The sequence below is a fragment of the Rhinoraja longicauda genome, chromosome 37 (assembly GCF_053455715.1).
Source record: "Rhinoraja longicauda isolate Sanriku21f chromosome 37, sRhiLon1.1, whole genome shotgun sequence".
Classification (NCBI taxonomy): domain Eukaryota; kingdom Metazoa; phylum Chordata; class Chondrichthyes; order Rajiformes; family Arhynchobatidae; genus Rhinoraja; species Rhinoraja longicauda.
The window spans coordinates 8814108-8829860 of record NC_135989.1 but is presented as its reverse complement, the minus strand read 5'-3'; the positions used below and the strand labels follow the sequence as shown (position 1 = coordinate 8829860).

Genomic DNA, 15753 nt, shown 5'->3' with positions numbered 1-15753 from the left:
TTGAGGGGAGAACTGACAGAAGTACATGAAATTAAGAGTGGCATAGATAGATAGGGTAGACTGTCAGAACCTTTTCCCAAAGTGGAAATGTCAAAGACTAGAGGACATAGCTTAAGGTAGACACAAAATGCTGGAGTAACTCAGCGGGTCAGGCAGCATCTCAGGAGAGAAGGAATGGGTGACGTTTTGGTACGAGACCCTTCTTCTCGCCCCGAAATGTCACCCATTCCTTCTCTCCTGAGATGCTGCCTGACCCGCTGAGTTACACCAGCATTTTGTATCTACCTTCCATTTTAACCAGCATCTGCAGTTTTTTTTACCTACACATAGATTCAGATGTAAGGGGCTAAATTTAAAGGAGATGAGTGGGTTAAGTTTTTTTGCACATAGAGTGGTGGGTGCCTGGAACATGCTGCCAGGGGTGATGGTGGAGGCAGATAAGGTAGTGGTGTTTAAGAGGGGTTTAGATAGGCACAGGATATGTGGGGAATGGAGATACGAGAGGAGAAGGTTGCCGGGGAGAGGTGAGGGCCGGCAGAGTCTCGGACAGAGGGAGAGAGGGTGACGGGGAGCGCCATGGAGTGGTGAGGGGAGAGTGGGTGGCAGCGGGCGAGAAGGGAAGGCACCGGAGGGAATTGTGTATGGGATGTGGAGGATGTCATCCTCAGCAGACTCTGTTTCTCCCCCTCTCCAGGTCAACACCGTGCTGCTAGCTTGGACGCTCGGCCTGCTGAGGAAACATTTTGCCTCACGCAACAAGGAAGTGTCGAAGCTCAAAGAAACCAGGTACGTGGAGCAGAGAACATTGAACTGTACAGCCCAACAACCAGGCCCTTCAGCCCATGATCACGTGCTGACCACGATCAACGTTGCAACTCATCCCATCTGCCTGCATGTGGTCCACATCTCTCCATCCTCAGCCTGTTCAAGAGCCTGTCTGAATGTCTCTTAAATATGACCATGGTATCTGCTTCCACCTCCTGTCCTGGCAGCGCATTGCAGGCACCTATTACTCTGTAAAACAACTTGCCTCTCAAATCTCCCCAAAACTTTCCCCCGAAGGTAGACACAAAAAGCTGGAGTAACTCAGCGGATCAGGCAGCATCTCTGGAGAGAAGGAATGGATGAAGTTTCGGGTCGAGACCTTTCTTCAGACTACTTCTGCTTCTTGCGTTTGAGGCAGCAGAAGTTATGAAGCTGCTTCTGCTTCTGCTGTCTCTGTTTGTTGTCGTTCGCCTGACTGAGGTCAGTTGACAGGGCTCACCACGGGGAGGTCGACATCATGAGCCTCAGACTGAAGAAGGATCTCGACCCGAAACGTCACCCATTCCTTTTCTCCAGACATGCTGTCTGACCCACTGAGTTACTCCAGCATTTTGTGTCTACCTTCGATTTAAACCAGCATCTACAGTTTTTTCCCCCCCGATTAAACGCTCCCCCTTACACTTTAAACCTTTGCCCTCTCGCATTTGACCTTTCCTCCTGCGAATAAATCTCTACCCACCTTATGTGTAGGAATGAACTGCAGATGCTGGTTTAAATTGAAGACCGACACAAAATACTGGAGTAACTCAGCGGGACAGGCAGCATCTTTGGAGAGAAGGAATGGGCGACGTCACCCATTTCTTCTCTCCAGTGATGTGACCTGCCCCGCTGAGTTACTCCAGCATTTTCTGTCTACCCTATTTTTGCCTCTCATAATTTTTCGTTTTTCTTTCGCTCATCCCTCAGCCTCAGTCGTTCTGGGGAACACAATCCAAGCTGGTCCAACCTCACCTAACTTCTAAAACTCTCTGATCCAGCCAGCATTCTGGTGAACCTCTCAAATCTCCATTAACTTTCACCCTCTGAGCGTCAAGCCATGCCTTTTGATATGTGCGATTTGCACCCTGAGAAAAAAATCCATCTTCCTTATTTACGCCCCTCATCTATATACTAAATCTCTCGTTTGTTTGTTTGTTTGTTCCTGAACTACAGGCAAAACGGTACACGATAGGCTGACAATTTTAGGCCCACCCTACTCACCGTCGTTCCTTTGGTGCTAATGGAAGAAGTTTCATTGAAATCGGTGTTAATTTTTTTAAGTTATTCACGTTTTAAAGTTTAAATCTATCTCCTAGGGAGAGAGGAGGGTGGAGGGAAGGGGGGAGGAGGATAAGGTGGTTGAGGGGGATGGAGTGTGGTGGAGGGGAAGGGGAGGAGTGAGGGGGAGGGGGTGGGGGGGAGGGAGGGAGTGGAGGAGGGAGGACGGAGGGAGAGAGGGAGGAGGGAGGGAGGGAGGGAGGGGGCAGGGAGGGGAGTGGGGGAGGGTGCTGCACCAATGCAGGAGAGATCTGGGCCCAACGGGTCCACTTGGTCTAGTAAATTTATATACTTCTCATCAGATTACCCCTTAGCCTCTGACATTCTGGAGAAGGCACTCCCAAGTTATTCCAAACTCTCCTTATAGCTCAAACTCTCTAATCCAGGCAGCGTTCCGGTGAATCTTTTCTGCACCCTCTCCTCATCCACGACAACCTTCCTGTGATCTGGTGACCAGAAATGCAGGCAACGGTCGAAATATGATCGCTGGTGACTGGATGGGCTGGGAGACAGCAGGGTCCCAGGGTGGGTCTCAGTCCAAGGTGCTGATCTCTGACCACGGTGACAATGGAAGTGGCGAGGGAAGCTGGATGAGTTTACAGATCCAGCGGGGAATCAGGCCCTTCGGCCCACCGACTCCGTGCTGGCCCTTGACCACCCGTTCACACTAGTTCTATGTGATCCCACTTTCTCATCACTCCCTGCACACTGGGGGCAATTTGCAGAGGGCAATTAACCTATAAACCCACACGTCTTTGGAGTGAGGGAGGATACCGGAGCATCTGGAGGCAACCCACGTGGTCACAGGGAGAACGTTCAAACTCCACACAGGCAGCAGCCAAGGTCAGGATTGAACCCGAGTCTCTGGCGCTGGGAGGCAGCAGCTCTACCCGCTGCACCACTGTGCCGCCCCTCAAGTCAGGATCAATTTCTTCACGATGATGTTCTCATTGATCTGCACAGGAACAGGCCCTTCGGCCCACAATATCTGCGCCATCAGGTTAGTATTTGAAAGATGCACTGATTTTATAACGTGCTGTGGGGTGTTCAGAATGCCCCAAGAGTGTGAACGATCCCACATGGAAGGAGTTTATTCATACGATGTTCCCATTGACCTGCTCTGCTTCTCTCCTTGTGTACAGAACCCTGACCCTCAAGGCTGCCGCACGGATGCTGGTTTTGGGAACCACTTGGATCTTGGGAATATTCCAGTTGAATGAGAGCACCCTGGCGATGTCCTACTTGTTCACCATCATCAACAGCCTGCAGGGGCTGTTTGTTTTCCTCATTTACTGCGTCTTCAACCGCCAGGTGAGGAGAAGCTCCGCAGAGAAACCTTCCCTCCTCTGATGCTGCGCTCTGCACTCTGACACGGCTGTGGTCAATATTCACCAGGTTAATCCTCGGGATGGCAGGACTGTCATATGAGGAAAGATTGGAAAGACTGGGCTTGTATTCACTGGAGTTTAAAAGGATGAGAGGAGATCTTATAGAAATGTTAAAATTATAAAAGGACTGGACAAGCTAGATGCAGGAAAAATGTTCCCAATGTTGGGGGAGTCCAGAACCAGGGACCACACAGTCTAAGAATAAAGGGGAGGCCATTTAAAACTGAGATGAGAAAAAATATTTTTCACACAGAGAATTGTGAATTTGTGGAAATTTCTGCTAGAGGGCAGTGGAGGCTAATTCACTGGATGAATTTAAAAAAGCATTAGAGCTAGTTGAATCAAGTGATATGGGGAGAAGGCAGGCACAGGTTACTGATTGTGAATGATCAGCCATGATCACAATGAATGCCGATTGCTGGCTCGAAGGGCCAAATGGCCTCAGCTCGCACCTATTTTCTATGTATCTATGTTAACATTTAGACAAACTTGCCAAGGCGTAGAAGGCTATAGGCCAAGTGTGGGTAAATGGGATCAGTACTGATGGTTGCTTGATTGTCAGCACGGAGAGGATGGGCCGAAGGGCATGTTTCTCTGCTGAACAACTCTGTGACTGAAGAGGGATGCAGAGAATCACGACCCTGTGAGAGAAAATGGCGGACAGGCCAACCCAACAGAGCTGGTGAGAAGAGGGGGCATCTTGGAGACTCGCTCCTGAGCGAGTGATCCCATGGAGATGCTAATGGCAGAAGCCGCTGGATAAGTGTAAACTCTCACGACTGTGGGACAAAAGCGCGTTGAACGGTTGGAAATTTTCTCCATGTGTTGAAATATTCCTATTTTGTCGAAGGTGACTACTGAATGCCGGAAATGGTTGGACAGAAAGCACAAGCATTTCACCACCGAATCCTCACAGATTCAGATGACCTTGACTGAGGTAAGAGGCTTTGTCCGGAAGCACAGAAATCCTCAGCAGGTCAGGCAGCGTCCGTGGAGAGAGAACGATCTCACGTCAAACCTGCTCCTCTGGAAGGAAGGTGGAAGGAAGGCTCATCCACCTGAAACATCAACTCTGTTCCTCTCTCCACATCTGAACTTTTCAGGGCTCGTCCTCACAATGTGAACGATGAGGCAGTGCAGCGTAGGCTCACGAGATTGATCCCTGGGATGGCGGGACTGTCATATGAGGAAAGATTGAAAAGACTGGGCTTGTATGCACTGGAGTTTAGAAGGATGAAAGGGGATCTTATAGAAACGTATAAAATTATAAAAGGACTGGACAAGCTAGATGCAGGAAAAATTTTCCCAATGTTGGGCGAGTCCAGAACCAGGGGCCACAGTCTTAGAATAAAGGGGAGGCCATTTAAAACTGAGGTGAGAAGGAACTTTTTCACCCAGAGAGTTGTGAATTTGTGGAATTCTCTGCCACAGACGGCAATGGAGGCCAAATCACTGGATGGATTTAAGAGAGAGTTAGATAGAGCTCAAGGGGCTAGTGGAATCAAGGGATATGGGGAGAAGGCAGGTATGGGTTATTGATTGTGGATGATCAGCACTGATCTCAATGAATGACGGTGCTGGCTCGAAGGGCCGAATGGCCCCCTCCTGCACATATTTTCTATGTTTCTATGGAATCCGCAGTGGTGGAAGTTTATGTTAAATGTTATTTTATGTGGCTGTGTGTCTTGTTGCATTTCACTGCGTATGGCTGTATGGTAACTCAAATTTCACTGTGCCTTAATTGGCACATGTGACAATAAATTGATCTTGAAATCTTGAACATTCAGACACGGGGTGATCAGTGGCAAGTGGTTCATAAGTTCAGAAGATATAGGAGCAGATTTGGGCCATTCGGCCCATCAAGTCTACTCAGTGATTCAATTGTGGCTGATCTACTTTTCCCTCTCAACCTCGTTCTCCTGCCTTCTCCCCATAACCCCTGATAGGCTTAGGGGGGCTGATCAGGTCCTGGCTATGGTCAGGTTCCCAACTCAGCTATAGACCAGACCCCTGAAGACAGAGGGAGATTTTCTGCCTCCACTCGGCTATCTGCTGCCCTCTGCTGGAGTCTGAAACCCGGATGACTATCAATAACAATGCTGTTTGTTCCTCTTGCTGGGAGTGGCATCCATAGGCTCCTGGCAAGGTACCCCAGCCCTTCCCCATCCTCGCCCCTCCTCACCCAAGTGGGTGACAGTGTCCGACAGACTATTGCAGGCTACTGCAGGTGATGGACACAGTGTGGTCCTTGCTCCCATTCCATCCCTCCTGCTGTCCCTGATGACCCAGACGGGACATTGTCCACCTGGTAGAACAGACAGCACCGTGGACAGAGGATCCTCACATTCTATATCTATCTACAGCACTGTCTACATCCCTCGTTTCCCTTTTTCCTGACTATTCTGAAGAAGGATCTCGACCCGAAACGTCACCCATTCCTTCTCTCCAGAGATGGTGCCTGCCCCGCTGAGTTACTCCAGCATCTTGTGTCCATTTCAGGTCCATGTGGTTGGTCTCAACTGTGTGTTGATTGGAGCAAAATAATTCATTGCAATCTCATTTTGTTTTATCCAGCCTTATAAAACGATGTAAGCGGAAGGTTTCAAGACTCAAGGACATGATTTATCTCAGTGGATTTTCCTCCTTTCATGCTCTCTCTTTCGCTCCCCACCTCGCTCGTGCTTCCCACTCCGAAAATTGTGGGTTGAAGTCGCACTCCAGAGCTGGGGGGATTTGCGTTTCAGGCCGGCTCGCTTCTCTTCACCAAGCCTAGAATGTGGCTGGAGACATCCGAATTTGCTGAGCCTTCTGAGGAAGTCGAGGTGTTTAGTTTAGAGATACAGTGTGGAAACAGGCCCTTCGGCCCACCGTGTCCACGCCGGCCAGAGACCCCCGCACATTAACACGATCCTACACACACACTAGGAACAATTTTTACATTTATACCAAGCCAATTAGCCTACAAACCTGTATGTCTTTGGAGTGTGGGAGGAAACCGAAGATCTCGGAGAAAACCCACGCAGGTCATGGGGAGAAGGTACAAACTCCGTACAGACGGCACCCGTGGTCAGGATCGAACCCTGATCTCCGGTGCTGCATTTGCTGTAATGCAGCAACTCTACCGCTGGACCACCGTATTGATGTGCTGCCTTAGCCACATTTAATGTCCATGCATGCATGGACTCACATGCACACGCAAACCCAGACAGCCCTGAAGCACAAGTACAGCAGAGACACACACTCACATTCACACACTTGTACACGGACACACACTCACACCCACAGGTACGCACACATACACGCATGCACACGGACTCACAAACACAGAGATCCCTGAAGCACAGGTACAGCAGAGAGACACGTACACACAGACGGACATACACACTCATACACATACATACACTCATACACGCATGCACAAGCACTCACAAACGCAGATAGCCGTGGTTGTCAGTGTGCTTGATCAGGGCGATTCAGTGATGATATTTACATCTGGGAACGTGATGCTCTCCCCCATCTCCACTTCAGCTTCATTGATACAGACTGGGCCATGTACCTCAACCCAGCCCCTCAGGTCCACCACCAGCTGATTCCATTTGCTGACATTGAGGGAGCGGTTATTGTATAATTTAACGTTTTCAAGTGCATCTATGAATATGAGTCTGTAAAGGAATGATATTTGCTGCTTTTTTTCTGTGCGTGTGATTACCAATCTGTTTTTTGCTAATTTTCCGAGATTTGCCCATTATAAGGAGTCATAAATTGCCCATTTCCTCCATTATAAGGAGTCTCTGTTTCCCTTGAGTGAAGGAGACAGAGAGGTGACTCTTATACAGAGTTTTGTGAAACCATAAGGGGTGCAGATAAAGTGGTTGGGTACAATCTTGTTCCCAGGGTAGGGGAGTGTAAAACTAGAGATTTAAGGTGAGAGAGAAGAGATTTAAAGGGGACATGAGGCACAATTTTTTCACACAGAGTGGTGAGTTTAATAATTGAGCTGTCAGAGGAGGTGGCAAAGGCAGTTATAATTCCAACATTTAAGAAACATTTGGACAGGTTTTTGGGTGGAAAATGTTTAGAGGGACATGGGCCAAATGCAGGCACATGGGACTAACTCAGAATGACATCTTGGTTGGTTTAGACGTGTTGTGCTAAAGACACTGCGATGTACAAGTCTAGGATTGTATTATTTTGCTTATTTACTATTGAGGTGTGCCACTGTGGAGCCAACATGGTTGAGATCATCTCTGGTTAATGTGAGACACCAGATTTGGACTTTTAAATTTAAGTTTTGGTTTATCATTGTCTTGTGCACCATGGTGGCGGCGAAAAGCTTTGTTTTGCATGGTATCCAAACAGATCGGATATACCATACACAAATACAGTCAATGGAAGTACAATAGGTAGAGCAAAGGAGAAGATACAGAGTGCAGAATATAATTCTCAGCATTATAAGGCAACACTTGACCTTACTGGAAATGTTGCAGATACAGGTATGGAGCTGTGTATATGTACAGCTCACACATGTACAGATACAGTACACACACATGTACCAGATATAAAACTCCGGCAAAAGATCGGTACAGCACTTGTCACGTGCACACTTCATGTACATGCACGGATGGACACACAAGCACACGCACACAAAAACGCAGACAGCCCTGAAGCACAAGTACAGCAGAGAGAACAGACATACACACACGCGCACACACTGACACACACACTCATATGCACACACTCATGCATGGACACACGCGCACACACACTCACACCCACATGTATGTGCACGCACACACATACGCATGCACATGCACTCCCAAACACAGAGAACCCTGAAGCACAAGTACAGCAGAGAGACACGGACACACATGCCCATACATGCACACACACATACACACGCACACACTCATACGCACATGCACTCACAAACGCAAACAGTCCTGAAGCACAAGTACAGCGCACGCACACACATGGACACATGCGCGCACACTCACTCACACACTTGTACTCTCACACACTTACACACTCACGCACACAATCACCACTGACGGTTTTGAGGCCATTTTTAGCTTGGTTTTAACTGGCTAACTCAGCACTGGTGGAACCAATACCACACCTTATCCACCTCTATTTTGGTGACAGTGAACCTTTATAAACAGAACCAACATGAAGGAGCTTCTTGCTTTATTTGCCTTCATAACAATAGTTCAAAAACTATACTGAAATGATATTTTTTATTGCAAATATACTTATGATTGTTTCTTTACAAAGGAGGCTATGCTTGAAAATTACTGTATTGTTGATCAAAATTGATTTAATTAAACTATCTTGATGAATAAATCTTTATGCATCTACAATGCCAAGTGCAATGGATAGTGCTGAAGAATAAATGAGATCTTAAACTTCGGTAAAGAATGGAGATGATCAGATATTTCTCCCATCAGTCCCATCCAGAGGCATCACTGCTGTGAGTTTAGAGAAACAGTGCGGAAACAGGCCCTTCTGGCCCACCAAGTCCCCACCGACCAACAATACCCGCACATTAACACACACTAGGGACAATTTACACTTATACCAAGCCAATTAACCTACAAACTTGTACGTCTTTGGAATGTGGGAGGAGACCGAAGATCATGCAGGTCACAGGGAGAATGTACAAACTCCGTACAGACAGCACCCGTAGTTGGGTTCGAACCAAGGTCTCTGGGGCTGCAATGGCTGTAAGGCAGTAACTCGACAGCTGCGCCACTTTGGGTAGTTTTAAAGCGGAGTTTGACAGATTCTTGATTAGTAAGTGTATCAAAGGTTATGGGGAGAAGGCAGGAGAATGGGATTGAGAGGTAAGGATAGGTCAGCCTAGTAGCCTAATTCTGCCCCTGAGACTTATGAACTTATGAACACACTCCATGGCTTTGCGTCAAAAAGTTAAAAAAAAATTAATTATGGCAAATTTGGTTAGTAGAAAGTGGCGCTGTGGTAGGACCATCTTATCAAGCAGTAAAGTAGGTGCCCTTGAATTCCTTATGACAGGGGCGTTGGTGTCTCAGTTAAGCATCTTGTTCCAATGTGGTTGTCCATCAGTCTGAAGAAGGGTCTCAAGTCGAAATGTCACCTATTCCTTCTCTCCTGAGATGCTGCCTGTCCCGCTGAGTTACCCCAGCATTTTGTGTCTACGGTTTAAAGCAGCATCTGCAGTTCCTTTCTCCGCATTGTCCCAATGTGGTTCTGTGGTCCATGCTGAGAAACAGCCAGCAGTTGTACAAATCACCACCAGGTGGCAGCTGTGGTTTCATCAGGCATTGCATGAAGACCTACCTTGCCATTCCAAATGAATTCCCAATTTTAGGTAACTTCTAACAACCCCTCCCTCATCCTCCCATTTCTCTCCCAATCCCCCCTCACTTCCTCCCCCCACATTTAATTCCTTTGTCTAAATCGTTAATGTATATTGTAAATAACTGGGGTCCCAGCCCTGAGCCTTGCCTGCCACTAGTCATTGCCTGCCATTCTGAAGAGGACGTGTTAATTCTTACTCTTTGCTTCCTGTCTGCCAACTAGTTCTCTATCCATGTCAATACCCTACCCCCAATACCATGTGCTCTAATTTTGCACACTAATCTCTTATGTGGGACCTTGTCAAAGGCTACAAAGGTACATGGATAGGAGAGGTTTAGTGGGATATGGGCCAAACGCAGGCAGGTGGGACTAGTGTAGCTGGGGCACGTTGGTTGGTGTGGGCATTGAGTCCATGGCGCTGTAAGATAGCAACTCTACTGCTGCGCCACCGTGCCACCCCTCAATGCCGCCATAGCTTTAAGGTGTGAGTTTAAAGAAAATGTATGGGGCAAGTTTTATTACACAGAGTGTAAGGGCTAACATTACAAATGCAGCAATGTGGGTTTTATTGCAGGAGTGTAAAAGCTCCAGCTCGGATTATTCCTGGGGCATCCTGTTGTCAGCATGGAAGCGCGGTTTATGGCTGATCGTATCCTCTGATATCAGCAACTGGCCTCAAAGCTTTGAAGTGTTAAGAAGAACATCTTGCCATATGGACTGCCCCTTGTTCCCAAGAAAGAAGCGGTCACGATGGACACGGAGGTCCCGAAAGACACATAAAGATTTATAGGGCATTGTAAACTTGCCATATAAGGCAGAGATGGAAAAATACTGGCACATGTATTTAGGTTATAAAAGGTGTGTAAATGCTAGCTTTCGGAGAGAGAGGCTACACGAGCTTCCTGAGCGTTTCCGAGAACGCTTCGGTATCTAGGCTCTCTCCCACTTGGGTGAGTAGAATAAAGAGGTTAAATGATTTTGGTTGTCTGACTATTCTGTTCATAGGGCACGAACTACAACAAGAGAGTGATGGGTGGCTGGAACGTGCTGCCAGGGGTGGGGGTGGAGGCAGAAACGATAGTGGCATTTAAGAGGTTTTTGGAAAGGCACATGGATATGCAGGGAATGGAGGGGTATGGATCACGTGCAAGTCAAGTCAAGTTTATTTGTCACATACATATACAAGATGTGCAGTGAAATGAAAGTGGCAACGCCTGCGGATTGTGCTACACTACAAAACAGAATAGAAAAAAAAAAATTAACACAAAAAATAAATTAATACAGTAAATTAAATTAGTCCCTGGTGATATGAGAGTTAACAGTCCTGATGGCCTGTGGGAAGAAACTCCGTCTCATCCTCTCTGTTTTCACAGCGTGACAGCAGAGGCGTTTGCCTGACCGAAACAGCTGGAACAGTCCGTTGCTGGGGTGGTAGGGGTCCCCCATAATGTTGCTGGCTCTGGATCTGCACCTCCTGATGTATAGGTCATGCAGGGGGACGAGTGTGCATTCAGGGAGACGAGTTCCCATAGTGCATTCAGCCGAACGCACTACTCTCCGCAAAGCCTTCCTGTCCTGGGCAGAGCTGTTCCCAAACCAGATTGTGATGTTTCCGGACAAGATGCTTTCGACAGCCCCAGAGTAGAAGCACTGAAGGATCCTCAGAGAGACTCTGAATTTCCTCAGCTGTCTGAGGTGGTAAAGGCGCTGCCTTGCCTTACCAGTGCGGCAATGTGTGTTGTCCATGTCAGATCCTCTGTGATGTGGACTTCCAGGTATTTAAAGCTGCTCACCCTATCCACAGCAGTCCCACTTATCACCAGTGGCGTGTACGTCCTCGGATGTTGAGCCCTACGTCCTCGGATGTTGAGTCTACAATCAGCTCCTTAGTTTTTTTGACATTCAAGAGGAGGCTGTTGTCCTGACACCAGAGTGCCAGATCAGCCACCTCCTCCCGGTAGGCCTTCTCCTCGTTATCGGAGATCAGGCCCACCACCACAATGTCGTCAGCAAACTTGATGATGGAGTTGGAGCTTAACCCGGCCACACATTCATGTGTGTACAGGGAGTACAGTAGGGGGCTAAGGACGCAACCCTGGGGGAGGGATCCTGTGTTCAGGGTGAGGGGGTTAGATGTTTGTCTCCCCATCTTGACCACTTGGGGCCTGGCGGTGAGAAAGTCCAGGACCCAGGCACACAGGGGAGCGTTAAGCCCCAGTTTCAGCAACTTCTCAGCCAGTCTGGTGGGGACTATTGTATTGAAAGCTGAACTAAAATCAATGAACAGCATCCTCACATAGCCCCCCTTCAGGCTGTCCAGATGAGAGAGAGTGGTGTGCAGAACCTGGGAGACCGCATCATACGTGGATCTGTTCGGACGGTATGCGAACTGCAGCGGGTCCATATTGCGAGGGAGGAAGGCACAGATGTGGTTCTTGATCAGCCTCTCGAAGTATTTCATGACCACCGAGGTGAGGGCCACCGGTCAGTAGTCATTCAAACAAGCTGGAGAGGCATTCTTTGGCACTGGTACGATGATGGATCTTTTGAAGCATGCAGGGACCACGGACTTGGCCAAGGAGAGGTTGAATATTGTGGTGAGCACTGGAGCAAGCTGAGTGGCACAAGACTTTAGTACTCGCCCAGATATATCATCTGGGCCTACAGCTTTCCGCATGTTCACACGCGTCAGAGCCCTCCTCACGTTGTGCTCGTACACCGAGAACGTGTGCACATCCCCAGCGGTGGATCCCCCTCCAGCCTCACTAGCAAGCGTGCTGGCGGTGTAGTTTTTAGACGGTGAGCTAGGGGTAATGTTGCCCGTCTCGAATCGTGCGTAGAAGAAGTTCAGGTCATCAGCTAGGGAGGTGCCGGCACTTCCGGTTGAGGGAGGGGCTGCACCGGTAGTTATAGTCCGTAGCCCCTGCCAAAGGGACCTGGTGTCCTGCTGCTCCATCTGCGACTCCATCCTGTGCCTGTACCTCCATTTTGCGTCCTTCACCACCCTTTGCAGTCGGTAGGACTCTACCTTGTAGTCGTCCATATTGGCGGATGCCAGGCCAGAGTTGTAAGCAGCGGTGCGAGCATTCAAGGCAACGCGAATAGACCTGTCCACCCAGGGTTTTTGATTAGGAAAGATACTAACCCTTACCGTGGGGACGATGTTATCGGCTATTGTTGCAATGAAGTCCGTAACCGCTTCCGCAAACTCACTGACGTCTCTGGAACTTGCTTGGAACATATTCCAGTCGACCTCGCTCAGTGCATCTTGCAGCATGGCCTCCGAATGGTCAGACCACCACTTTACGTCCCTCGTCACCGCCGTTTCCTGTACTATCCGTTGTTTATACTCCGGCAGCAGGAAAATGGCAGCGTGGTCACATTTTTCCAAATGGAGGGAGAGGAACGGCCTTATAGGAGGAGAATCAAGAACCAGAGGACATGGGTTTAAGATGGGTGGGGAAAGATGTAATAGGAACCTGAGGGGCAACAATTTCAGGCAGAGTGGTGGCTATATGGAACGTGCTGCCGGAGGAGATAGTTGAGGCAGGTACTATAGCAACATTGGGTTAATTAGGGACAGTCAGCATTGCTTTATACACGGCAGATCGCGTCTAACTAAATTGATCGTTTTTTTGGAGGAGGATATCATTGAGGGTAAGGAGGTGGATGTTTACATTTTAATAAGGCATTTATTAAAGTCACCTGTGGTCGTCGGCTGATCTAGAAGATTAAGATGCATAGGAGTAATAGTGATTTGGCCATATGGATTCAGAACTGGATTCCTGATGGAAGACAGAGGGTTGTGGTGGAAGGACAACATTCAGGGTGAAAGTCTGTGATGCCAATGTTCTGCAGGGATCTGTGCTGGGACCGTTGCTGTTGTGATATAATATAATTGACTTGAACATAATATAGATGAATTGGTTTGTTAGTTTGCAGATGACACCAAGACTGTTCTGGTCAGACAGTGAGGGAGGCTGTCATAGAAACATAGAAAAATAGGTGCAGGAGGAGGCCATTCGGCCCTTCGAGCCAGCAACGCCATTCATTGTGATCATGGCTGATCATCCACAATCAGTAACCTGGGCCTGCCTTCTCCCCATATCCCTTGATTCCTCCAGCCCCTAGAGCTCTATCTAACAAAATATACAATGGGCTAAAGGTCAGCTACAGAAATGGGTGGAGAAGGCAGAGACAGATAGATTCCTGATTAGTACAGGTGTCAGGGGATTTGAGGAGAAGAGTGGGGAAGATTGATCAGCCATGATTGAATGGTGGAGTAGACTTGATGGGCCCAATGGCCTAATTCTGCTCCTATCACTTAAGAGCATGAACTTATGAGCTCCACACAGACAGCAACCAAGGACAGGATCGAACCCGGGTCTCTGGCGCTGTGAGGCAGCATCTCCATCAGCTACACCACTGCCCCGCCAAGCAGATGTTATGAATCTATGGAGCACCAGGGCTCCATGTGTAAGACACAGTGGCCCTCTGCCTCAGTGACCCGGGTTCAATCCTGACCTCGGGTGCTATCTGTGTGGAGTTAACACGTCCGTCCTCACGGTGACAGTGTGGGTTTCCTCCGCGTGCTCCCGTTTCCAACCAGATCCCAAAGATGTACAATTAGTAGGTTAATTGGCCCTCTGCAAATTGCCCCTGGTGTGGAGATGGATGGTAGAGTCTTGAGGGGTATTGATGGGAATGTGGGGAGAGTAAAATGGGAAAGGTATAAGTGGGAGGTTGCTGGACAACATAGACTGAGTGGGCCGAAGGGCCTGTTTCTGTGCTGTCTGACTCTGACTCTAAGATGGTCACCAACAAATCCCGTTAGGATTCTGGTGAAATTCCTGAATTTGGAGAGCAACAATTTGAGTTGAACAAAAGGAACAGGTTTAAGAAAAGGCTGGCGAAAGGGTATAGAAAAAGGGATTGGGGCTGAGGATTAGGAGGGTGAGGAGAACTAACAGACCACTCGGGCGGACTCTGTGTTAGGAATTTAATGATTACTGCTCCTGCACATTGACCAAAGCAGCTCCCGACATTCTCCTGCAGGTTATTCAAGGTCTTGTCCTGACCTGGGCCAAGAGATTCACAATTTCTAACCCAGTCCACGCCCAACCAAAAGCATAAACTGCCAGAGGAACACAGCGGGTCAGGCAGCATCTGAGGTGGACAGACACAAAACGCTGGAGTAACCCTCCAGCGGGTCAGGCAGCATCTCTGGAGAAAAGGAATAGGCGGCTAAAAAAGGTCGGTCTGCGACAACAGCTACTGACGACCTTCTACCACTGCACTACAGAGAGTATACTGACATACGGCATCTACGTGTGGTATCTCAGCTGCATGGCAGCGGACAGGAAAGCTCTTCAGCGGGTCGTCTGCAGTGCGCAGAGGATCATTGGGATACAGCTGTCAGCCCTGGAGGACATCTACAACGCACGCTGCCTCAGGAAAGCCACCAGCATCTACAAAGACTCCACACACCCATGCCACCGTCTGCTTCAACTACTTCCATCTGGCAGATGTACGCCCGTACCTCCAGACTAAGAAACAGCTTTATCCCTAGAGCTATAGCTGCTCTGAGTCGGTCCTGCTGAGAGCCCGCCAGTGATGGAAATGGGGGGGTACGCAGGGGGACGGTGTTCCCCTAGTTTTCAATTTCCAGCTCGGGTTTAATGAGTACTGCAGAAAGATTCGAGTCGTTTATCACTTTATTCAACTCAGACGAAAACGATTTGTTAACTGCCACTGTTAGCACTTGTTAACAGCCAGTAGTTAACAGGTAGTAGTTATACAATGTGTCATCAATACATGATCCACATTCCTCAGTAAATGTAATTGTGTTTTGACCATGTATAAATGACACCGCATTGCTTTGAATAAAATTCAAGGGAGAATTTCTTAAACTCACTGTCAGGGCTACCGCGAGCACGGGCTCAGCCAG

At 48.4% G+C, this 15753-nt stretch overlaps 1 protein-coding gene across 1 annotated transcript in view; it reads left to right on the top strand.

Annotated features, from left to right (window-relative positions):
* Positions 1-6499, top strand: part of LOC144610580 (adhesion G protein-coupled receptor E3-like) — a 33624-nt gene extending 27125 nt beyond the window's left edge. The window contains exons 14-17 of the mRNA XM_078429389.1: positions 695-786; positions 3225-3393; positions 4321-4407; positions 6045-6499. Of these exons, the coding sequence (XP_078285515.1) occupies positions 695-786; positions 3225-3393; positions 4321-4407; positions 6045-6062 (366 nt within the window). The 3' untranslated portion in view covers positions 6063-6499. The remainder of the gene's footprint in view (positions 1-694; positions 787-3224; positions 3394-4320; positions 4408-6044) is intronic.
* Positions 6500-15753: the final 9254 nt, after the last annotated feature.